The following is a 25,759-nucleotide window of genomic DNA, read 5'->3' on the forward strand; positions in this document are numbered from 1 at the left end:
TAAAACATGCATGTCAGCAGCGCTGTTTCCAATGATGTGGACATTTTAATGTGCATGGTTTTATGAATTCTACATTTGGAGAGTCTCTTTCTCCAACATTAGATTTTTCATAGGGTCATGTGCTGTTTGAATATTCACATTAGTCAGGCTGGGAATCTTTGGTAACCCTTGTTAACATTAATGCAGTTTACATTTAAATTTGAGACTGCAGTCACTTTAATGCTTAGTCGTTTTGGGTCCTATTGCCCCATAGCCAAAATGCAGCTATTGCCCTAGCCCCACCCGTGAAGGGCATCTTCAGATTGGTTTACAGCACACCGCCAAGTGTTGGGAAACCTCTCGAAGCTCTTTTCTTCATTTGAAAACGTAACACTTTACACTTTGTCCTTATGTTCCTCCTGCTGTTCCCAGCTCTTCCCTTATGCCCCCGGAGGAAGTCCTTGAGCATGTGATAGACCTAGATTTTGAGGAGCCCAGACAGCACCACCAGTGCAACCACTTTCAACCATGCAGCATCCAAATACCACTCGTATTCCAGCTGCTCCTCAATTTAAACCTGCTCCCAGTCAACCGGAGACACACTATTTCACAGGACATTTTGTCTACACTGCAAACTCTGGTGTCCGAATGGCAGCGCAGGGTTCCTTTGGTCCTGCCTGCTCCATGGGAGACACCTGTTCCACAGGCTTCTTCTGGACACCACAGTCGCAGCTCTCCATTGGCGCCTTGTTCTCGTGTTGAACCCTCTGAATCGGAGTCCGATGACCCCTCTCGGGTTGGGGCTTCTACTCGCACTACAACCGACTTTTCTTGTGGATGGCAAACCTGATGATCCACCTGTCAAATTCTCTGCCTGATGAGATTGGTACTTTCCATTCTCTTATTTCAAAAGCTTCTAGATTGTTTGGTTTTCTCCTGGAGGAGCAGAGAAAGGAAGGCTTCCTGTAGCAATGCAGGGAACAGGCTAGAAAGACATAGTTTTGAGAACTACCCTTTATGGCGCTACTCTGGAAAAAAGACTGGTTTGAGAAAAAGTACAAGGGCCCTTGAGAGCACGGCCAAGGGCCTCTGATCCCAGCCTATCATGGATTCTGTGGGTTTTTCGGACACCCGTAAACGATCAGCAAATCCTTCTCTGTGTGCTGTTCCACCTTATAAAGAAGGAAAGCAGCTGGATGCATTTGGTAAGTGCATTGCTTCTACTTCAGCCAACAGTATGAATGAAAAGCTGCTAACCACATAGCCATTCTATCCCGCTATGGCAGGGAGTTGTCGTTCAAAATCTGCCCCATTCTAAATTTCTTCCGGGGCGACAAAGAGGTGGTGTTTAAATGTCTGTGGAATGGTGAAGCTGCTTCCAACAATGCCATTTCAGTTGCTGTGGGCATTGCTGACATTGGGTTCCAGCAGATGGGCAACAGTGTAGTACTGTTCCAACTACGATGGTTTAAGGCCACCAACTTCCAGATGGAATTGGAGGCTAAAATAGTGGATATGCCCTTTGACGGAGAGGAGCTCTTCACAAAAAAGGTTGACGACACGCTCCAAGACGTCAAGACCAACACCTACAATTCCAGGTCTATGCATGCCCTGCATCAACTCGGGTATTCCTTTCATTCAGGGTAGTCATGGTTTTTGAGATGCAACAGGGACTATAGGCCATGTTACCAGTTGCAGTCATATCAATCTCCCACCTATCCTCCCAGAGACACCCACAGGGTAAAGTCCCAGCCCTACAGGGTCAACCAGCATCCGTGTGGCTCCTCCCGACCGGAGGGTCAAGCCCTTAAGCAGACCTGACCAATCTGCAGGCTCACTCACACAGCCTGCAGATTGGTCAGGCGCCTTTGCCAATTCCTCAGAGTGGTGCAACATCACTGCGGACAAGGGGGTTCTGTCATTACTCCACCATGGACACACACTAGAGTTTCAAAGCCAACTGCCCAGTGTTCCTCTAACCACAAAGATAGAAAAACCTCTTAACCATGCTCTCCTCTTCAAGGGCAGCATAGAATGAGTTCTTGGGCCTAGCGTGGACAAGGGGTTATTCCAGATATTTCCTGGTAAGGAAAAAGTCAGGTGGTTCTAGGCCAATTCTGGATCTTCGCCTGTTAAAGAACTTCACAATGGTTACGCTTCAGCACATCCTCACCCAGTTTCAGCAAATAGCTATTCTGTCTTCACTAGACTTGGAAGACCTGCACTTCCACATTCCAATACCTCTGCACTACAGGTACTTCCTCCGTTTCACTATGGCACACAGACACTATTAATTCAGGACCTCGAGTCCACACCAACTGTTTTCACCCCAATGGCTCGTCACCTTGGTCAGGAACGCATTCACGTGCACCCTTACCTTGACGATTGTTTGGTCAGGGATCCTTCCGTCCATCAGACCATATGTTGCACCATGAATATGATGCACTGTTTGTCCTCTCTAGGATTTCCAATCGTTTACAGTAAGTCCTGTTTCTCTCCTTCCAAGCAGTTGCTGTTCTGGGTGCACAACTGAATGCAGTTTCTTGCCTGGTTACCTCATTGGTGGACAGGTTGGCAGCTATCCTAGCAAAGACGATCTTGCTTTCAAGGAAACCGACAAAATCCTTTTGCCTCAATCTCCAGCAGAAGATGGTTTGGGTTTTCATTGACAACACGCCATGTTTTACATGGGCAAACAAGGCTGCACCCAATCACCTCTCCTCCCAGGAAAAGCCCAGCGACTCTGGAAGTGGGCCCTTGCTTCCGAGATAATGCCGTCCCACTTTCATCTACCCGGCATCCGCAGCTCGATTGCCAATTCCCTTATCAGGGAGCTGTGCTCCTGCCACAAGTGCGAACTACTTTATGAACAACCTCGTCTCATCTTTCAGACTTTGGGTGTTCCCGGAGATAGATCTCTTTGCCACCAGGGAAGACACCAAATGTAAAACATTTGCCCGCAGATTCGTCCACACTGGAAACCTGGGGACACCTTCATGTTTCCGTGGACGGACAAGTTCCTTTACGCCCTTCCTCTGGTCCCCAGAGTCATGCATGCCTTCAGACTAAAGTGTTACAAACTGATCGTACTGGTCCCAGCATGTCTGAGGCAATTCTGGTTCTCAGAACTGCTCAGCCTTTCAACAGTTCCTCCAATTCATCTACCTTCGCTCCTGGAAGACTACCTTTCTAGTAACCTTTAATTCTGCCGCGAGAGTTGGAGAAATACAGGCTTTGTCATGTATGCCACCCTATCTGTGTTCTACAAATCCAAGATCTTGTCACGGATGAATTCTACTTTCATAAATAAGGCAACTTCATCTTTCCATCTTAATGAGCCCTTGGCCCTGACTGTTTTCTTTTCCTTGGCATCTACTCCAGCTGAACACAAGCTGTGTTTGCTGGACGTCATGCAGACTTTGAAATATGTTGCATGCACCAAACAGATCCGTAAATCCGCTCAGCTGTTCGTGGATTTTGGTCCCATGGCTGTGTATTTCCTACTGTCAATGAATCGTTACCAGGCCTCTTCCTGGTCAGCCGTGAGCACTCCTCACGAGAGGCATTTCTTCCCCTACTGTATTCCTCTTCTGTCCCGCTGTTGGATATCAGCCGAGTGGCCACGTGGCGGTCGGTCCACATCGCCACACAGTTATGCTGTTTGAACAGGGATTCAATGGAGGGTCCCATGGTTGGACCAGCAGTAGTGCATCATCTTTTTGCATTAGATGAGCATTTCCTGAAGGTGATTCTGGTGCGACTGCCCACATTTTGCATTGTACATGTAGGTGTACAATCTATTCAAACAGCATTTGAATCTATGAAGGCTCCAATGTTGGAGAAGGAATGTTACTTGTTACTCGTGTTTTCCAGCATTGGCATCTTTCATAGATTTTTATGGATGTCGAAATGGAACAGTAGGTATGCATGAAAGTTCAATGCAATTGTTTTGTGGTTGGTTTGTAGTAAGGATCCATGCAATTGCTTTGTGGTAGGTTTTCTCTCTAGTTTCCATATTATTTTTAAGACTGCAATACTATTAAAATCCAGGAAGTGCTACTTCCTTCATGCTGCCATCATTCAATTGATGATTTTCCTCTCTCCATGGTAAGTGATCCTGGTTGTATATCTTGCTTGATGATGTGCATGCCTGTTCTACCAAGCAGAATCGACTATCACATGTTTTCTGATTCAAAAATAAATGTAGGCATTGACATTTGGCCTGCCCATCCTGGGCATGCTGCAAGCACTACAATCTGAATGCCTCTTGAACAGAGTTTGCTTGCTTTGACCAAACTTTTTTCTTATTCTCATACGTCCCGTCCCCTTTCCTCCATCCTTGGGGGCATTCCCCATTATGGGGACGGTCCTGGAACCCTTGGCAGTGAAAAAATGACCTTCCCCTTTAAATGTAGTATAACTGGGGCATGGCGGCTGGCATGGGAATGCCCCGCCCTCTAGGGCTTCACCTCAGGCCCTTTTTCCACACAAGGTTGAAGTTTATTTTATTTGTAAAGCGCAGCCAGGCCCAGGGGCAACCGGGTGCATATTCTTGGATACAAGGTTACGATATATACAGTATGCACAAAATTACATTACACAATATATTACAGAAAACAAATATATACACATTTGCAGTATATTACAAGTCCGTAGCAGGTCTTAAGTGAGGTGCTTCAAGCGTTCTGCGTGAACAGCCAGGATTTGGTATTGTTCTTGAAGGTATGGAACGAGGGCTCAGTTCTGATGGACGCAGGCAGTGATTTCCAGAGTTTAGAGGCTAGGACAGGGAAGCTCACCCCACCCACTTTTTGGAGTTTGAGGCTGTGAGTTTATGCTGATCTGGTGGGCCGAGTGGAGGTGTGGAGTGAGACGAGAAGAGAGGTAGGGTGGGGCTTTGCTGTCCAAGCATTTATTCGTCAAGGCTAGTGTTTTCAAGGCGATTCTTTGTTTTACCGGGAGCCAGCGTAGATCAGATCTGACTTTAGAGATATGAGACTGTCTGGGGATATTGAGGGCTGCCCTTATGGCATTATTCTGGATAGTTTGCAGTTTGTTGAGGTTGGCTTGGCTAGTCCCCAAGTAGAGGGCGCTACAGTAGTCGATTTTGGACATAATGAGTGTTCTTGCAAGGGTAATGCAGTTATGGGGGTGCATAAAAGGTCTGAAGGCGGTAATAAGTTTGCAAGTATAGGCCGATGCCGACCTTACTGCATTTGTTTGTCTGTTCAGAGTTAGAGCAGAGTCCAGGTAGACGACTAAAGTTTTAGTGTCATTAGAGACCTTGATGTCATTACCGTCTATGATGAAAGACTTGAAGGCTTGGTCTAATTTATTGAGGTGTTGAGTTGATCCAAGTAATAGCAGCTCTGTCTTGTCGTCGTTAAGACATAATTCGTGTTGGGCCATCCAGGCCTGGATGCCCAGATAGACATCATTCAAAGATTTGGTATCGGTTGTGTAGTCACCAGTGATCGGAATGAGTATCTGGGTGTCATCCGCATAGTTAGTGTAGGAGACACCCAGATAATCAAGCACATCGAAAAGAGGTTTGGTGAACACATTGTAAAGCGCGGGCGATACACAGGAGCCTTGAGAATTGGAGAGGGGTCAGCCGATGCTGTGGGCGAGAAGACCCGCATAGACCTGTTGCTTAGGAAGGAGTGGATCCAGGCATTGGCAGAGTCTGAGAAGTGGGCCGCGGATTTGAGATGTTGCCAAAGTATTTGGTGGTTAACCAGGTCGAATGCCACGGACAGGTCAAGGAGAAGGAGTAGCGCGAACTTTCCGTTGTCCTTTAGTATCTCCATCTGGGTTTCTCTTTACGTAGCACTCGGAGCTGTGGTGTGAACCACAAGTTGAGGTGCGCATGTTTAGGTCTCCCAAGTTTGAGCCGGCGTTGGAATTTATGGCTGAGAGCACTGTCTGGTTATATGTGTCAGCTAAGATAGTAGGGTCTAAGCAAGAGTCGGTGACATTATTGAGGTTGGGGAGGATGAGGGGGAGTAACTTTTCTGGGGTTACGTTATTTTTTATTTCTAGTAGGAATGGCTGGAGCGACGGGAGGAATGGGTAGATGAGCTGCTTCAATGTTGAAAGTGATATGATGGTCCGACCAGGTGCAAGGGGCATTCGAGAGCAGGCTAATATTGCAGTTGGTGTCGCTTAGCCAATCTAAGGACCGCCCTTTGATGTGGGTGGGATCTTGTATATGATGGGAGAAACCTAGATCCGTTAAGGTGTTTGCAAAGTCAATAGCCGCGAGGTCATTGGGGTCTTGGTGGCCTAGATTAAGGTCTTTTAGGATGATGGTTTAAGAGTTGGTTTTCCCTTTGTCGAGTACTAGCGATGTGATGTCATCCACAAACGATGTGGGGGGGCCCGGGGGTCTGTATTTTAGATGAATAGTGGCGGTTTGATTAGCAGATAATGGTAGTTTGACAGAGAGTAGCTTCGCAGATTCCAGATTAATGCTCGGTAGGGTTCTGAGTCCTAATGAGTTTTTGTGGATGAATGCAATTCCGCCGCCTCTGGAGGTGCGGTCGCATATGGAAATGGAGTGCTCAGGGGGAATGGCCAAGGAGACTGCCGGGCCCGAGGCAGGGTGCAACCAAGTCTCAGATGGCCAAGAAGTCAAGCTCCTGAGTCTTGATTAGATCAGCAATGTCCAGTGCGTGAGCTGCTAGGGACCTTGCGTTGACCAAGGCGGCCTTGATCAGTCTGACTTTGCTTGGGGAGGCAGGGGCTGTCGGGGGGGGGGGGGGGAGAGGGGAGCCTGGGGAGTGGATGCAATGGTGGTCTGGGGGGACAGGCTGGGTGTCTGGGGTTTCAAGTATGCGCTTGGGTGCGTAGGGTGTCCCTTCATGCCCAGGAATCTGGTACCTAGTCTTTTGTTTCTTAGGTAGGTGGAACAGGTCGTTTAGGTGTGGGTTTTTTAGTGAAGTGGTCAAGCCATAATGCAGGGGCATTGAGATAGATATTGAGGTGTTGAGGCTCAATGCTCAGGTGGGTGTCCAAAGGTCTGTAGGTGGGGGCCATGGTACCAATGCACAGTGTGTTAGGTGTAGGTAAGCTGGCTGATGTTGAGTGGGACACACAGGTAAAAGCCCACAGTAGGAAGGGTATTCTCAATAAGGAGAGCAATAGCCTTTGGCCAGAGGGGCGTGGTAACATGATACCAATGTTGAGATAGTGGTGATGCACAGAGCAACTGTTAACAGTCGCTAGTTGGATTTACAGTCAGTCCTGGAATTTTGGGAGGTGATTGGTCGAAGGCATGCAGCTCTGCAGACACAGTGCAGGGTAAAGAGAGGCTAAATTCAATTGTAGTTGCAAGGCACAGATAGTTTAAAAGAGGCTAACAATGCAAAGTACAGAGGCTAAAAGTGATTATAACTACATGGTACATCAAGGCTAAGTAATGCAGAGCATACAAGGTTAAGTTCAATTATAACTGCAAGGCACATAAACTAAATAATGCTGGGCACACAGCGGCTACATTCGATTGTAGTTGCAAGGTTCAAATAGGCTAAGCAATGCAGAACATACCGTTCAATTATAGCTGCAGGGCACATCTGGGCTAAATGGGGCTGACAATGAGATTGTAAGGCACAAATAGGTTAAAGGAGGCTAACAATGCAAAGGCTAAATTTGATTGTAGCTGCAGGGTACCTCTAGGCTAAGTAATGCATAGCATACACGGCTAAGTCCAATTATGGCTGCAAGGCATAATGGCTAGGTAATGCAGGGCAAAGAGAGGCTAAATTAAATTATAGCTGCAAGGCACATAAGCTAACTAATGCTGGGCATACAACGGCTAAATTCAATTGTAGTTGCAAGGTTCGAGCAGACTAAGCAATGTAGAACATATAGGGGCAAACATGCAATTATAGCTGCAGGGCGCATCTAGGCTAAAAATGCCGGGCATACAGAAGCTAAATTCAGTTAAATTCAGTTGTAGCTGCAAAGCACATATCGGCAAACGGGGCTGACAATGAAGTTATAAGGCACGAATAGCTTAAGAGAGGCTGGCAATGCAAGGGCCAAATTCGATTGTAGTTGCAGGGTACCTCTGGGCTAAGTAATGCAGAGAATGAGAGGCTAAAGTTTGGTTATAGCTGCAGACACACAATCTAAATAATGCTGGACATACAATGGCTGAATTCGATTGAAGTTGTGCGGCTCAGTGAGGATAAGCAATGCAGAACATATCAGGGCTAAATCCAGATGTAGCTACAGGGCATATCTGGGCTAAATGGGGCCGACAGTGCAGTACGGTTGATGTTTATTCAAAGCAGGACAAGATAAATGAAGTCCTTAAGATGTGACCGTAGGGTCACCTAGAAATGAATTGGGCATTGGAGGCTAAGTAGTGCCAAATTAAGCAGTGCAGCAGAGGTGCAGATATGGCAATAGTATACAGCAGGTCAAGTATTGCAGACAGTTGTGCCGGCCTAAGATTAGGCATCCTTTGGCGCGTGCATTAGGTGTAAGTCATTGGGTGAGAATAGTTTTTGTTGGTGGAGGTCGCAAGGTGATGGTGCGTAGCAAAATATTGGGTTTGCCTTAATGGATTAGTCACGTGGGTCATTACATGCAGGGGTCATGTAACGGTGCAGTGCGGCGGGAAATAGAGAAGGCAGGCGTACGAGTGGTGACCATGTGGCAAGGGGGAGGTAACATCCAAATTAGAGTTTGGTACCTTTCAAGTGCGATGTCTAGGAAGTATGGTCCAGGCCGGTTGGGATGCAGCGTTCCTGGCAGAAGGCAGGAGCAGGCAAGGACAGGTGATTTGCCTTCCTTGTCGTGCATTTGTCGTTGTGTCCAGCTTCGCATTTCGGCGAATCCCGATAGGCTGTTTAGGCCGCAGCAAGGCCAATCAGCTGAAGGGGCGGGCTACTGGCAGGCAGGGATCGGCTTCAGAGGAAAATGATGCCGATGGCCATCTTTAAATAGAAAGAACCCTCTTGGTTCGTGATGGCGGTGAATCCAGGTGGTCGGCTGTCTCTCAGATTGCAGCTTTTCCACATGAGCTGGTATAAGTGGCGCTGTGTCTAAACTTCGTAGATGGGCAAAATGGGTACTTAAAGTGCGCTGGCTGCGTGGATCGTGCACCTAATAATGTGCATATTGGAAGTGATGCATCCCAGGCCTTACCTGCTCTGAGAGCAGGGTGCAGGAGGTGCTGCTCCTGCAGCAGGATGTGAACTCCGGCTCCACTCTAGGGCTAGTGGGGCAGACAAGTGGCGTACCTGGTAGCCAGCACAGAGACCATTTTAGCTTTCTGCTTGCTCCCCGTCTGTTTTTTCAATTATTGTTTCACTTCCCTTTGGTGCCTTACCTCCCCGGTACGTGACGGCTGCAGGAGGATTCACGAGGTGTGCCTCTTGTGACCACTCGTTCCTGGCCTCGGACCCCCATGCACTACATCTTAAGTGTTTGTGGCCCGACCACCGCTGGGACTCAGTTGCGCCCTGCAACGCTCTCTGTCACAGGGCATTGAAGAATTGGTTGTTGTGGTGGAGGGAGAACTTCCACGCTGCCTATCCTCTCCATCTTAAGGACTTTGTCTCTGGGACCTCTTGTGAAGACAAGGTAGGACCTCTGTTCAGCACAGCTCCACAGTGCAGAGACTTTCCCCGGCTTTTCCACGGATCAGGTTCCTTGCATTCAGGTTCTGGCAGGCTCGAGGCCCCTCTGGGGGGGTTGGGGGCCTAGGGGCTCTTCTGGGCGATAGGGCAATCTGCAGACAGACCTCACGCCTTCCAGGATACCGGCTCCCAAGCTGAGGAGTCCCTGGGCCCTACCAGGTTGTCCTCGGATGGATGATCAGGCCCGTCCTCTTCTTCTACCCCAGAGGGGTAAGGGAATCGTAGAGTGCCACCTCAAAGAGTCTTTCTTCGGCTAGATCCATCACGGCTACCGGCACAGGTGCAGAGGGCTCCCAGCCCACCGGAGCTCGCTCCGAGGCTGTGATCCAGGGCGTTTGACTATCAGCCATCCGGCTGAGGGCTCAGCGCCTTCCAGGGGGCTCTCCGAGGTAGACCTCTCTGCTTCGGGCGCAAGACCCAAGCTGTATCCTTTCGTGCCTGAGGCGTTGGGGCTTTTGCGTCCTCCCACCCATGGTGTGGTGCAAGGCTTCAAAATGGCAGGCGGCACGTGGCAGAGCCTGCCAGGCAGGTGTCCATCTTGGATCCAGCTCAGGGGGCCGCCTGTACTTTCAGCCATCGAGAGAGCTTTGCAGGGTGATTCCAGCCCCCTTCTTTCTGGAAGTGGTAGCAGATCCTATGGGGCAGGGTTTTGGTCCCTGCAGGGGTACATTTACCCATCGCAACCCTACAGCTACACGCACCAGGCGCCTCAGCACTTTGACAAGGAGCGGAGGTCCAGCGCCTCAGAGGGCAGGGCTCCTAGGGACCCGGCGGCTAGTGGGGACCGCTTCTTCACTCTTCCTGTTCCCCGTGCGTTCCCCTGAGATGAAGGGGCTCCTGAAGGACATTGTGAAGGAGTTTATCCCCCCCAGGCGGCGCCGCCGGGCACCCTCCCCGGGGGACTCCTCCCGTCCCTCTGACTCTCCTGGTACCAGTCCCTCCTCTGGTTCAGTCCCTACCGGACATGCTGGCCCCTCCTCCTCTACCACCAACACCTCCGCTTCAACAGCCGTTGGACTTGTTTGCAGCTCTGGATCTGAGGGGGTGGGGGAGTGGGTGGGGGCCCTGGCGGCACCTGTGTCTCAGGGCCCAGAATGACGACACCCAGGACGATGAGTCCTCGGCATCCGTTAAGGCCTTTCATGACCGCCTCCAGAGCCTGTAGGAGTTCTTGGGGCGGGGGGGGTCCATCTTTCTGAAGAAGCCCCCCAGGAGTCAGGTGTGCTCACAAAGGTCTTGGGGAAACGCATTACGACCCAGGCTGGCATTCCACTCCAGAATAATGTGCTGCAGGTGGCACAGAAGGTCTGGGAGAAGCCCTGGGCCTAGGCCCATATGAACAAGAAGTTGGGCCACTTGTTTAGGTTGACGGACCGGAGCCAATCCTCATTGCCTCCCACCCGCAGCCCCATTCCTTTGTGGTGGCTGCAGCCTCCTTATATTCTAAACCCTAGTCTTCATAGTCTTACTCCACGGGTGCCACCTCCAGTTGCCTCTCCAAGGAAGACAAGTCCTCGAGTCCTTAGTAAATCGATGTTACTCCATCTCAAGATTGCATCTGCGGCATGCCAACGCAGATGCCCTCTTGGCAGTGGCTAACCAGAATCTGTGGCGGGAGCTTGGGAATTTCTGCCTGACTTCCCTTCGGACAAACAAGCCTCCTTCAAAGCTGGTCTGGCAGACGCCCGGGCCATTGTGCAGGACCTCATGGAGTCTTCAGTCTCCCACATTGACATAGCCAGCAGAGAGCAGTGTCTATGGGTCGAGATGAGAAGGATGGCCTGGATGAACGCCACCAAGTTTTCATCTAACGTGCAGGAACGGTCCTAGATCGGCCCTTCAAGGGTGGGGACCTTTTTCATTTGTCCACCGATGCGGAATTGATGAAGAAGAAAACTTTCACTCAAACCGCCAAGTCCTTGGCCATCCTGACAAAGCTCGGTCAGCAATCCTTCCCTCAATCCCAGGGTCGGACCGAGTTCAAACCCTGAACCTTTGCAGGCTTCAAGGATTTCAGAGACTGTGGTACACAGAGGCCTGACAGGTCGCCCAGTGACAACAGAAGGAAGCAGCAGAGGACTTCGCATAGGGTTTTCCACTCGCCCTCCTCTGCCTCCTGCTCTTACGCCAAGGAGGAGTGACGTCTGGGAACACAGCTCACTTGTGGAGGATCATTTGGCTCTGTTCCACGACACCTGGAAGCAACTTTTCAGCAACCTGTGGATCCTATACGTAGCCTCCACAGGCTTCAGCCTTACTCTTCCTCTGCTTATACCATCCTCTCCTCCTCTTCCTCAGATTGGGTCGCAGTCCTTTTTACAGGAGGACCTTTTGCTCTTGGAGATGCAGACGATAGAACAGATTCCTTACTATTCCAGGATTTTTGCTGTACCCAAGAACAACCAGACTGGCCTGAGGGTAGTCCTCGAACTGTCATTTCTAAGTCTGTCATTACTGCTGGAACGTTTCAAGGTGATTGCTCCTGCACACGTAGCCAAGTCTCTGTGTGCAGAGGATTGGATGTGTTCCTTGAACCTCAAGGATGCATATCTGCATGTACCCTTCGGCCTGAACTCTGCCCTTTGTGTCTTCAACAAAGTTGATGAATGCAGTGGCAGGCATTTTCCGCTGGGAGGGTCAGCATCTATACCCTTATTTGTATGACTGACTGGTGATGGTGAGCTCACCTGAACGGATGGTGCGCTCCTGCCAGAGATTTGCAGATACCCTTAATTAGCTGCGGTTTTCCCTCAACGGGAGGAAGTCGCAATTATGCCTCTCAGGAAAATGGTCTTCGTAGGGGTGCACTGGAACACTACCATTCAACGGGTGCTCCCATGAGGCTTATGTCCCTCCACAAGGCGGTGGGGCACTTTCTGGCCAACTTGGCACCTTCTGGGCCTGATGGCCTCCCCCGTGCTGACTGCAGCACGCCCGTCACAAGACGAGGCACCTCCAGCTCCACCTGATGGCCAACTTGGATCAGGATACGGCATCAGGATCCCTATACCATCGTTCCTTTTGCCCGACCTTCTCTGGTGGCTGATGGAGGGCAATTTTTCTTATCTGACCGGAGCCTACACTGGTGGTGATTGACTCCTCTCTTTGGGCTGGCAAGCTACCCTGGAGGGCTATAAGATTAATGGAGCATGGTCCAGGACGGAAGCCTTCCTACATATCATTCTGCTCGAGCTCAGAGCAGTGGGCCTGGCCCTTGAGGCGTTTTGCCCCTGTTAAGGGACGAGTAGGTTCTGCTCAGGAGGTACAGTTCTACTACAATGTTTTACCTGAACAAGCATGGATCAGGTTTCGATCTGGGAATGGGCCCACACAGAGAGGATTTGGATTTCGGCAGCCCACCTGCCGAGGTACTGCAAAGTCGCTTGGAGTTCAGCACCTACGAGTGGGAGTTGCTCGACGACTCCTTGTTGTCCCTGTTCCAGCGTCGGGGGTTTGCTGACCTTGAATTTTTTTCACCTCTCCTCTGAATTCCAAGTGGCCCCAGTTAGCCTCACGGGCAGGTCAGGGGTAACTGGGAGATGCCTTCTATATCTGCTGGCACGGCGCAGGTGTTATGCGTTCCCGGCCACCTCTTTGCTTCTATGGACCCTGCAAAGTTCCGGGCTTCTATGGGCTGCAGCCTCATCATGGTTGCCCCCACCCGCTCTGGCTTTGGTTTTTGGATCTGCTGCAGTTGTGGTCCCAGGGTCTCGTTGATCTGATCCCCAGCGGGGGCTTCCTGACCCAGCAGGGCAGAGCAGTGGAGCATCTGGACCCAGACAAACTGGCCCTGGCAGCCTGATCAGCTGACCATTCAGCATGCTCAATTTCCAGATGCCAACTGGGACATCATTCAGCAGGCCAGGATGCCATTCACTCGGTCCCAGTATAAAAGAAAATGGACTAGGTTCTGCCATTGGGATTGCAACAAGGATGTTGACCCCGTCACCTGTACTCTGGATGACATTCTGGCTTTTTCAGCACACCTGGCTTGTTCTGGAGTTTAGGTTGCTACTTGCCGCACGTATTTGGCAGCCATCAGGGCTTACAAGAATTCCCCTCATGTGTTTTCGGCAGCCAACCCAGTGATTAAGGCACACCTTAAGGGGTTGTCTAGGCGTTGTCCTCCGTGCAAAGGCTGAGCCCGGTCTGGGACCTCAATCTGTTTCTTGCAGCTTTGCAACGCAAGCCTCTTAAACCAATGGCCTCTGTGGATATCCGCTTGGGGACACTGAATAGTCATACTGTTGACTCTCACTTCGTCTGGTAGGGTTAGGGAGCTGCAGGCATAGTCTTCGTGCAAGCCCTTCACCACATTTCATAGCGACAAGGTCATCTTGTGCATTCACCCAAACTTCTTGCCCCAGGTGGTCTCTCTGTTCCATCAGAATTGAGAGATCTGCCTGCCAGTGTTCTTCCTGAACCCATCCATGCATCTATCGTGCATCCATGCATGATAGAATATGCCTACGGCTAAGCACATCCGGCCTAGTGCACACATAGTCATCCAGACTGAAACACCTGACATACCTGAACACCTCTACCACTAGCAAGCAATGACCACTACCCGAAAGGAATTTGGTATAGCTGACCCACATAAACTCTCAACAATAGCAATCTATATCTAATCCTCAACAGCACCCACCCATGTGTCTGACCTCTCTAAGGCTGCTTAGTCGTGCCTTGCCAGCCACCTAAGTCCTAGAACGGCAATATGCACACACGCATCTCCTAAACTAACCCCCCCTAGAACTCCAACGACATCTGCACCAAGGGCGTTCAACCAAGGAAAAAGCACATTGAGGCCACACAAGTGGGCAAGGAGCGCTACATAAACATTGAATACAATACAATACAAGGTGGGAGGCAGAGAGGGCCCTACATCCCTTGGACCTCAAGAGGGTTCTCAGGTTATATCTCAGACGAAATTCTTCAGGAAGTCCGAGGCACTGTTTCTGACTTTTGGTGGCTCCTTCCCTGGCTCTCGGGCGTCCAAGGCTTCCATCGCCCATTAGATGGTCCAGGCCTACACGCCCATAAGCAAACCTGTTCCTAAGGGGATTCCTGCCCATGGGTCAGAGCGAAGGCCATGGCTGTCACGTTTCAGAAACATACTTCTTGGGGTGTCCTTGGCAAGGCGGCCACTTGGGCCACTCTGTTGGCGTTCCATAAACCCTATTCGCTGCACACCAGCTCCAGGCACGATGCAGAGTTTGGTCAGGTGTTTCTGAAGAACCTTTTCGCTTCATCCTATATACGAGACAGGCAGTCACTGCTCCACCCTATGTTCTTATTTGGTTGAATCGCCTATAAGGATGGAGGAAAGGGGAACAGGATGAACGAGTAATTAAAGTTACTCACTGTAGTGACTAGAGTACTCCTAGTCCATAGTCCCCTTTCCTCCATACGTTTCTCCCACCTTCCCCCGCTAGTATGCCAATGGCTTATAGGTAATATGACTAGCCAGGTATCTAAGTGTTCGATGTGTTCAAAGGGGACTGAGATGAGGTGCCGGAGGGCAGGGCCTCAGTGTGGTGTTGCTGAGGCCAAGCTCCTGCGCTATACTAAATTTAAAGGGGGTAAGCTCATTTTTTCACTGCCAAAGGTTCCAGTACCGTCCCCATGTTGGGGGACGCCCACAAGGATGGAGGAAAGGGGTCTATGGACTGTGCGTAGTCTCGTCACGACAGTGAGTAACTTTAATATGTCATTGTTTGTAATGCCTGAATTGAGCCTGAATCATCACCACCTAGATACTATATCCTGCACATTAGTCTTTACTTTTGTCTCCTTTTTGCTCCCTAATCTGCTGACCTCGCTCATCCCTGTCTGCAGCTCTGCTTTTGCTTTGGGCACACTAACCTGTCCGTGAGAGAGATTTGGGACCAGATGATGCCTTGGGGATAGACCACATATGTGTGCATATTGGCTGTATGACACAATGCAGATTATTATCTTTGAGAAGCAGTTTGGGGTCCTGCCGACTGAAGCTGTTCCTCTTAATAGATAATGAGTAAGACAAGCAATTGAGTGTAACATTTTTTAAGCAACTAGCTTTTGCTTTTATTCTCTGGTTGCATGACTTTTAATGCGAATGGGCAGCAGTAGAGTCCTGCCTGTTAAAGGCACTCTGTTCTTGATCTATTTCTCACTTGCCACACTTTTCCACTATTAGTCATTTGTGTATGTCATGTATTTGATTTGGGTTATCCATGTGGCTAATATCCCTCATTGTGGACCTTTTCACCCGCACTGCTTTTGTGAAAGGTCTCCTCGCAACTGTTGACCTACAAATCTGTTAGTTATTCTGTGTATACTAGTGCTACAGGACAGTGCAAGTAGTTCTTGAGTATGGCTTTCATGTTTACCTCATGGCTATTTCTTAAAATGCATGTCCTTTTTGGTTCCTCCCTTATCATGGTGACTTGCCTGCTTTTACCTCTGGGCGTCTGTCCTGATGCCTGCGCACAGACCTTAGTGCTGTGGAATTCTACTACATAAATGGTCAGACGGTTGTTAATTGAAATGGTCCTAACTGGCTTCTTTGAGCCATATTGTTCTTCTTTTCCTTTATAGTTAACTGATTAATCATTGACATCAGCACTGTTTCTGTAATGTGATACTTGATTGCGCCTGACAATGACTCAGATGGAAATGCGTCCTGTGCTGCCTTTTCTATCCAACACACTGAATGGATTTGTTCAAGATAAGATTTACTTATATTGTTTCTTTTTGAAACTACTATAATTATATTTTTTCTTTTATAAAGTGCTTAATACCAACAAGTGGTTTCTAAGTGCGAGATGGGGATTCAAACCTGTTTTGCACCGCGTTGTCTTGCTTTCAAGACAAATGCATTGCCTCTGAACTATACTTCCTCCCCAATACTAGCGATTGGATTTCCTTTGTATAAGACGATTGTGCCTATGGCCAAGTGGTAGGACAGTAACAAGCACATAGATCTTGAATTCCTGTTCACTGACTATACATTTGCTATACCTGTGCTCAATGTTAATACTGTTATGCTTATGTTCGATCTTGTGATATATGCACATTATTTTGCCTTTTGAGAATTAGCATCTTTTCTTAGGTCGTGGTTGACTCTTAACAGCGGTATCCACACAAGCCACATTTTTATTTTGTGCCGCTCCCTCCTCCCAATCTTCCTTCAAGTGTCTGCAGGCTCTGAAGCTGCTCCCCAAGATCGTTGCATTAGTTTGCATAGTTTAGTCATCACCCGCTGTATTGTTGCTTGACCCTACCTTGGTGAAAATCAAAGATTTATAACTAATTAGAAGTAGAGTTAGGGACAAAGGAGCAAGTGGTGGACATGAATCCACCATTTTGTAATGGCTAGAAAATTACATTTAGTTTTTGAGGGTAGATCGTTAACAGTCTGTTTCTGAGGGTCTCACTGACAAGCCCAGAACATCTGCATCTGTTAGAGAGGAGTCCATCAGTAGGGCTATTTTTATCCTCTTACCTGTTAGAGTGCATTAAGAGGTTGCTGGTTGGCACATAAGTTTTGTCTCACACTTAAAGGAATTTTCGAGCAGTGCTCTGATAGTTTTTAGCAGTGAGTAGATGGATCTTACTTAAGAATGTTTGATTTTACCTATTTAGATAGCTTGTGATCATCACCCTAACTGATTTCTGATAACAGGAGAGATCCCCAAGTAACAAGGTGCTTTTAGTGTGTAACCTTGCCTAGATTTATTTTACTGCAATATTCCTTGTCTCAATCTTTTGACTTTAGCAAACCCTTTTTAGACCATGTTAAAATATGAAGCTCTTGTCTTGGTGAAAGACGACTTGCCTTGAAAAATGTATAGCAGATTAAAAGACTGGTTTAAATATTTCTGTCAAAAAAGAATAGTATTTTTAAGCAAAGGATACATTATGCTTTGTTTTCATGTTTATCAGGTTCGGAGCTCCCCGTAGATCCCCTGCCTCACTGGACAGGCAAACGGATACATGCGGCAGCGGTAAATCCACACCAAGCTGGCAGAGGAGCGAGGACAGCATTGTTGACCAAATAGGTAGGTGGCGATTAAGAAAACCTCATAGGCGTAAGCACCTTCCCTGGAATTCTGTGTGTAACTTTGCAAATTTGAATTCCAGTGGGCAGCAACATTCTCTACTTTAGAAATCGATTCAATGAGTACCTTTAGAGTAATACAATGGTCACATCTGTTAATACAAAACGTAATGGATATACACCAGGTTTTGAGCCATGTGCAAAAAATAGCTAAAGCTAGAGACTAGATCTGTTATCAGTAGTGTCACGGAGACCACAGTACCCAAGACAGGTGAGATGTGATTAAAGTGTTTTACTAAATGCAAAATTAGGAATTCTGTGGTTTGTTTGAGAGTGGAGTGGAGAGGAAAGCATCTAGATAACCAAGAGTAAGCTTCAGTTCAGTCAGGTCTGCCCTTTGGTTTTACCTTTACACCCATGGAGGGGGATAACAAGCAAAGCAGGAAGTGGTGCTGAACTGAAAAGTGCCATAACAATTGGAAGAGAAATGTAGCCAACAGTTGTCTGGGATTGTAAGGTCACATGAGTTGTACTCTAGGACCCTAATCCGAATGTCCCATAAGGCACCCTGGCCTCTGTCTTTGCACTGTAGATTTTGAAGTTTCAAAATCCTCTTTGGTGGAGGCTGGGTTTCAATCATGCAAAGGGCTGAAGGTCTCTTCCAACAAATAGAGGCACAGAGTGAATTCCTTCAGACATGGTCAACTCTTCCAGGGTGTCAGAGTATGGCATGGGTGCTGACTGTCCGTTGACCACCTCCCTAAACTATGGTGCTGCTGCACAGGCCCCCACTCCTTTTGACTGCCATGTCCCATCATCCCCTTAGCCCCCTGGGAAATTGCACAATTTTCTTTTACATCCTCATGCCAGCTCTAGATCCCTACCCTGGACTGACCTGGTCTGCAGGAACTTCCCTAATCTCCCTCTCTAATAGGGTTATTTCTTCTCCGCCCCCCTCAAGCACACTATCTGTAACCCCACGTCCTGCAAAATTTCTTTCATCACAGATGGTATGGACCCTCCCATCCCCTCTCTGACCTCTTTGTTCCTGATGGCTCCTCCCCTCAGACCTTCTCAATTTCTATCTTTAGAGGTTATCAAACCTTCTTCAACTCTTCCCTCCAGATGGTATTAATGTCTCCTCCAACCTACTTAAAACTCTTTCCAATGTCCATATCCCGCCATCCTCTCTTCTCAGTACCCTTCTCCCTCACCAATCTCTGCTAAACACATTCCTTCATTAACTACTTTAACGCCCCACTCTTACAGCCTGATGTAAACTTCATGTAGCATGCTTAGTCGTCCCCTGGGGTGGTGCTTAAGGATCTTGGGGTGGTGCTTAAGGATATGGAGGATACTTGTGTATTGTGAGCTGTGCTATCCTGTAATTGACCTTGTGTCTGACGTTATGGCCTGCCGCCATCTTATATTTCAGAAAGGCTATTGGACATGTGAAAGTTCTTTTTCGCTTCTGTTTTCTCAGCATATACATTTGGTGTCAGAAAAAACTTGTGTAAGCCTGCGTAGCTGTTGGTTACATTTCTATGCACTTGTCACTGGCAGTTTGCAACTTTGTAACTCCTGCAACTGTGTGGGCAGCAAACATTGTGTGCCTATTTTCTCACTTGTGCATTCCCTGTGAGACCTATTCCCCATTGTTAGTGTGATTCTGTGCCCTCAAGACTTCCACAGGCTGCGCATGCAAGTCCTAATGAAAAGTGTTTTCTTTGGCTTCCGCGCTGAAGGAGCAAATGTATTTCTTTCCTTGTTGGTGTTTTGTAGAATTTTATTTTTTTGCAATATTCTCCCCACTTGCAAGCCCCCCACCACTTTTTGCTGGACTCTTGGATTTTTTTATCAATTCTCCTGAGTGAGTGGAAACCTTTTCCCCACTCACTGTCTTTTACTCTACCTCTGGGAACCTTTTTTCAACCCATTAGGTTGTATCTTTTCAGAGTAATGCTTTCCTCCACCTTTTAAGATGTCTGCAATGCATTATTGCAGCACACAACACTTTCTGTGTAGTGTTGCTGGGAGGTCTTTGAGCTGCCCTTTTTATTTTCCTTGTGATAACTGCTTTCAAGGATAAGGGGGATACTTTTCATCTTGCCTTACTATACTCGTACGACATGTCCCCTTTCCTCCATCCTTGTGGGCGTCCCCCCCAACATGGGGACGCTACCGGAAACCTTTGCGGCGAAAAATTGAGCCTCCCCTTTAAATTTAGTGGGACCGCCCTCTGAGGTCCCACCCTCTGGCACCTCACCTCAGTCCCTTTTTCCACACGGAGGGTGGCAGACCTGGCAGCTAGGCATATAGACTTGTTTAACTTTCTGCTTGCGCCCTGTTCTTGTTTTTTTTAAAACCTAATCTCCCTTTCATGCCTCGCCTCCCCCCGGCGCATGTCAGCTGCAGGAGGCTTCACAAAATGCGCATCCTGCGATCGGTTGTTTCTTGCCTTGGTCCCCCACGCGCTCTGCCTTGAGTGCCTGGAACCCAACCACTGCTTGGACGTGCACACATCCTGCAGTGCTCCCGGTCACAGGGCATTGAAGAATAGTCTGTCACGCTGGAGCGAGATCTTCCACACTTCTCCCCCAGGTCATCTTAAAGAGTTTGTCTCCAGGACCCCACGTCAAGACCAGGTAAGCCCTTTGTTTAATACGGCTCCTCAGCGCAGAGACCCCCTTCTTGGGGGTTTCTACAGGAAAGGGTACCTTGGATTCTGGTAGACTGGAGGCCAGAAAGGATACTGAATCTCAAGCTGAGGGGCTCAGGAACTCTACTGGGTGATCCACAGATGGGCAATCAAGTTCGTCCTCCTCTTTGGCCCCAGTGGGCAAGGGATCATTGTGTTCTACCCCCAAGAGTTAGTCTGTAGCACAATCCAACACGACTACAAGGTCTGTAGCTGAGGGCGCCCAGCCTACTGGAGTCACCTCCGAGGTCTGGGTACAGGGCGATTCGACTACCGGTGAGCAGGCTGAAGGCTCTGAGCCTACCGAAGGCGTCTCGGAGGATGCTTCTGAATCAGTTTCAAGGGCCAAGGAGTGTCCTTCCATGTCTGACCCGGCCCAGGGCCTTAGAGTCCTCCCGCCCAGGACTTGGCGCACGGCCTCAAGAAGTCAGGAGTGCTAGCAGAGGTGTTGGCCAGGTTCACAACGAGCCACTCGGGCATTCTGCTGCGGAAGGATGCCCTGCAGGTGATAAAGGTCTGGGAGAAGCCCAGGGCCAACACCCTGATGAACAAGAAATTGGACAGCCAGTTCAGGCTCCTTGATGGGAAGCAGCACAGGAATTTGCAGTTTTTTTCCACTCCCCCTCGTCCACTCTCACCTAAGATACCAAAAAGCAGTGACATAACTGTGATGCTGGAAATTTGGAGGGATAGGGCGTCCATATTCTTGTCCTTTACTGCTTTTTATTGTGTGTTCTGTTGCGTTTTCCGCGCAGGAGTTCATGTGGGACTCCCGGCGGTGCAGCTCTCTTTTGGTTTGGTGTACAGACCCATGGGATACCCTTATGGAACCCATGGGTAGGGGTACAACCCTGTGCCCCTAGTGTATGTTTTTGGGCACCTGTGTGTGGCCCACAGAGCAGGGTAGGGGCGGGTGGTAGCTCCATGCTGAATTTGGCAGGTACTCCGAGTATCCTCCATTTTGGGATGCCCAGGCCCGATCATTGGAATCAGTAGATTCCTGATGGAAACAAGATGGCCCCTGTGGCCTCTTGCCTTCCATCGCCTGTTACCTTGGTTTTCCCGAAGTCCTGGGAAGCCCTGACTCTGTCCCTTCCCCCTGACTGGCTGTTGGGTGGAAGTTCCATATATGGTAGTGTGGGGGAAGTACCGACCAGACTGGCTGGAGCCTTCCCAACGACCGTATGTTGTGGGTACACCACCTGGGTGAATGGAGTGTGTGACGAATATGCATTCTGTGTTGTGGATGTTGTGGTGTTTGACGCAATGACTGAGACAGCATTGCCCGAAAACTGGTATGAATGCAGTATATAGTGTTGAATGGCTTGGTACTTGTCTGAAACCACACACTTTGTTGCAAGTGTCTGGATGGAGAAGAATGACCTCAATGCACTGTGCGCCTGATTGGCTGACTGCCTGAAGGCCCTTCTGAGTGATTGGTTGCCTGAGTGGGACCCAGCAGAATGGATGGGAGATCAACTTGTATATTTGGGGGCCTCTCACTGCTAGAATTCATTCAGAAGCTGGAGTTGAAACTGACATTGAAACTGAAGCTTAACGTTGAAGTCCTGCTGGAAGAGAAGTATTGCTGCTGTTCTACTTAGTTGATCTGAAAGCTGTTGTGGCTCCAAGAACTGATCCAAGAGAGGACCTGGTAAGGAGAACTCTCCCGAGCTACGAGGGAACATTGTGCACCAGCTGATCTTTGCCAAAGCTCCCTGGTAGACAGACCTACGAAAGGCTGCCAGCCGGAGACTGGGACTGCCGTGGAATCCCAGAGCTGAAATGCCGGAATGTTGTTCATCACTGTCGCCGACCGGAGCTGCAGTGCTCCCGTTGCCTAAGAACATTTGCTCCAAGGACACTCTCGCCTCCACCGTCGACCACTTTGTCCCGCTGGAGAAAGTCCAGGCCGCCAAAGCGCTGAGGAGCATCCACCGGTGGGTCTCCCGCCATCAGAAGACCGCAGAGTCACTGATGACCCGATGCCCTTGCTGGGCCAAAGTTCTTCAAACTCTTTGCGGTCCTGAACTATCAACACTGAGGTGCCCCGCACGCCTCTTCCTTGCATGAGGTCTATGCTCCATCGTCGACTAGCACCTCTAGGAACGAAGCTGCCACTTCTCCGCCGTGGTTCACCTTGTTCATCGTCGGACGTTCGACCCGTGGCTCCTGCCTTAAAGGGAATGCACTCAAGAAGGGCTGTCGATTTCCTGACGAGGAACTCTACAACACCAGGTACATTGGGGTTGCAGAACTTTTGGAAAGACTTGTGTGAACAATATATGGACTGGGCTTGCAGTATATCTTTATCTTACAGGTTGTCTAGGTTGCGGTCGGGGGGGACTCCACACAGAGCTGTGTCTAAGTAAACGGGGCCAGTATTCTGCCTATTGTTCTAACCAACTGCTTTCCTTCTATGTCTATTGTTGGTTACGTTTATTAACTGATTTGTGACATTTGACCACAGTACAGTTGATGCACTTTAATGAAATCTGATAATAATTGTGGTACCACTTAGAACTGTATATATTTGCCATTGTAGTTTAACTGACCACAAAGTGAGTTATTGTGATTGTGTATATAACCTTGAACCTTAATTATATAAAGACTGGGTTTTAACTAATTCAGTATGTGGACATTCCTTTGTGGGTGCTTTTAGGACTACACTGTACTTAAGAACCAACCCGCATCACCTCCTGAGAAGCTAGGCCTTGATTGCTCGTCAATTGCTACCAACAATAGAGAATCTTGGCTGGGGTCCTCTGTGCCTCTCCTCTACCATATAGAGAGCAGGAGTACTGACACCCCCCCCTCCGGTCCTTTCCAGTAACAGCTGGGGAACACAGCTTGCCTGTGGGGGTCTGGCTGGCTCTCTTCCAGGACAGCTGGAAGCATTGTTTCAAGAGTCCTTGGATCCTTTCTATAGTCTCCACGGGCTTCAGTCTTCCTCTTCCTTCCTCTCCTCCTTTGCTTCAGATCGGGTCCCGGGCCCTGTTACAGGAGATACTTTGTCTTTTAGAGATACAGGCGGTGGAGCCAGCCCCTCAGTCAGACAGGGGGGTCTGGCTTCTAACCCCTGATTTTTGTAGTACCCAAAAATAACCAGGCTAGCCTGAGAGTAGTCCTGGACCTGTCATTTCTCAACCTGTCTTTACCACTCGAAGGTTTCAAGATGATACTTCCGTGTACATAGCAGAGTCTTTGTGTGCAGGGGACTGGATGTGTTCAGTAGACCTCAAGGAGGCATACCTGCATGTCCCCATCTGTCAGCTGCATCAGAAATGTCTGTGGTTCACGATTATTCCGTACCACTTCCAGTACAAGTTGCTGCCTTCTGGCCTCAATTCGGCTCCTCGTGTGTTCACAAAGCTGATGAATGCAGTGGCTGGTCTCCTCTGCCTGGAAGGCCATCACTTGTACACCTAGGTGGACGACTGGCTTTTCAGGGCCATCTCTCCTTAAGTGGCGGTGCATTCCTGCCAACGCCTGGCAGATGTTTTTCACCAGCTGGGCTTTTCCCCTCAAACTGCGGAAGTAGCTGCTGATTCCTGCCCAGGATCTGGTGTTCTTTGGAGTGCGCTGGGACATGTCAGTGCAGCAAGTGTTCCCTACGCCCGAGAGTCTCCACTCCCTCCGCAAAGCGATTGGGCATTTTCTGGCCAATTCGACCACCTCAGCATGGTGGTTGTAGCACCTTCTGGGACTGATGGCACCTCCAGCTTCACCTGATTGCCAGTTGGGACCAGCAGACCGGGCCTCAGTCGGACAGGATCCCAATCCCCCCCACCCCCGGCTCCTTCTCCCAGAACATCACTGGTGACTGATGGATGGCAATGGGAGCCCCCTTTATCCGTCAGCAGCCCCCTCTGGTGGTTATGACGGATTTCTTGCTTTCGGGCTGGGGGCGATTCTGGATGGCTACTCCATTCATGGCTCATGGTCTGGGGTGGAGGCCCTTATGCATATCAATCTGCTCGAACTCAGGCTGGTGGGCCTGGTGCTAAAGGCTTTCCTGCCTCTCATCAGGGGCACAGCGGCTCTGGTCAGGACTGACAACTCAACGACGATGTTTTAACTGATAAAGCAGGGTGGCACCGATTCCCACCGCATTGAGGTGGCGGTGATCTAGGAATGGGCCATTACGGAGGGGATTTGAAATTCAGCGGTTCACCTCCTGCGGGACAGCAACGCGGAAGTGGACCAGCTCAGCAGCTTGGGGTTCAACACCTATGAGTGGGAGTTACTCAAAAACTCCTTGAGGCCCCCTGTTCCGGAGATGGAGGTTTCCAGATCTGCACTTAGTCGCATCTCCTCTGAATTCCAAGTGCCCACGGTTTGCCTCTTGGACTGGCTGGGGTCACAGGTCTCTGGGGGACGCGTTACAGCTCTGCTGACAAGACAGGAGGTGTTATGTGTTTCCTCTTCCACCATTGCTCCAGCAGACCATCTGCAAGTTCTGGATGTCAGTGGGCTGCAGCCTCATCCTGATCGCCCCTCACTGGCGGTCAAGGGTATGGTTCTTGGATCTGTTGCAGTTGTGTTCCCAGGGACCAGTACATCTTCCAATCCCCATGAGGGGCTTCTTGATGTAGCAGGGTGGAAGGTGGAGCACCTGGATCCGGCCATGCTGGCCCTAGCGGCCTGGTTCCTGACCAGCTGAGACTTCAGCATGCTCAGCTCTCAGAGGATAACTGGGGCATCATTCAGGAGGCCTACGAAGACTGGGTACACGAGTAAGTTGACAAGGTTTTGCCACTGGGCTTTTAACAAGGGGCTTCACCCTCTTGTCTGCCCCTGGGCGACATGCTGGCATTTTCTGCACATCTGGCCCAATTCCGGCATTCAGGTCGATACCTGACGCATCTTTCTAGAGGCAATTGGGGCCTACAAGAATTCCCTGGAGCATATTTTTTTCAGCGGCTAACCCGGTGGTTAAGGCCCACCTTAAGGGGTTGTCCAGGCTCTTTCCTCCGGTCCACAAGCCTCATCCTCTCCAGAACCTTAATGTGTTTCTTGCGGCCTTGCAGTGCAAGCCCTTTGAGCCGATGGTCTTGTTGGATATCAGGCTGGTTACACTGAAGACTTTATTGCTGGTGGCGCTCACATTGTCACCAGGGTCAACAAACTGAATGCTTTGTCATTGTGTGATCCCTTCACCACGTTTATGAAATGGTAGTCATCTTGCGCACCCATCCAAATGTTTTGCTCTAAATGGTCACTCCATTCTATTTGAATCAGGCGATCTGCCTGCCGGTGGTGGTTCCCAAATCCGCAGTCGGATGCTGAAAGGCCGTTGCATTCCTTGAACCCCAAGAGAGCCTCATGTTGTACCTCTCCTGGAAAAGATCTTTCAGGAAGCTTAAGGCATTGTTGACGTTAGAGGCACGTCGT

At 49.3% G+C, this 25,759-nt stretch overlaps 1 protein-coding gene across 4 annotated transcripts in view; it reads left to right on the forward strand.

Moving 5' to 3' along the window:
* SIPA1L1 (signal induced proliferation associated 1 like 1) overlaps nucleotides 1-25,759 on the forward strand; it is a 1,823,374-nt gene that overhangs the window by 1,277,716 nt on the left and 519,899 nt on the right. For all 4 annotated transcript variants that reach the window (XM_069638601.1, XM_069638604.1, XM_069638602.1 and 1 more), the window contains one exon: nucleotides 17,553-17,668. In XM_069638601.1, the coding sequence (XP_069494702.1) occupies nucleotides 17,553-17,668 (116 nt within the window). The remainder of the gene's footprint in view (nucleotides 1-17,552; nucleotides 17,669-25,759) is intronic.

The sequence above is a fragment of the Ambystoma mexicanum genome, chromosome 14 (assembly GCF_040938575.1).
Source record: "Ambystoma mexicanum isolate Mex_15411 chromosome 14, UKY_AmexF1_1, whole genome shotgun sequence".
Classification (NCBI taxonomy): domain Eukaryota; kingdom Metazoa; phylum Chordata; class Amphibia; order Caudata; family Ambystomatidae; genus Ambystoma; species Ambystoma mexicanum.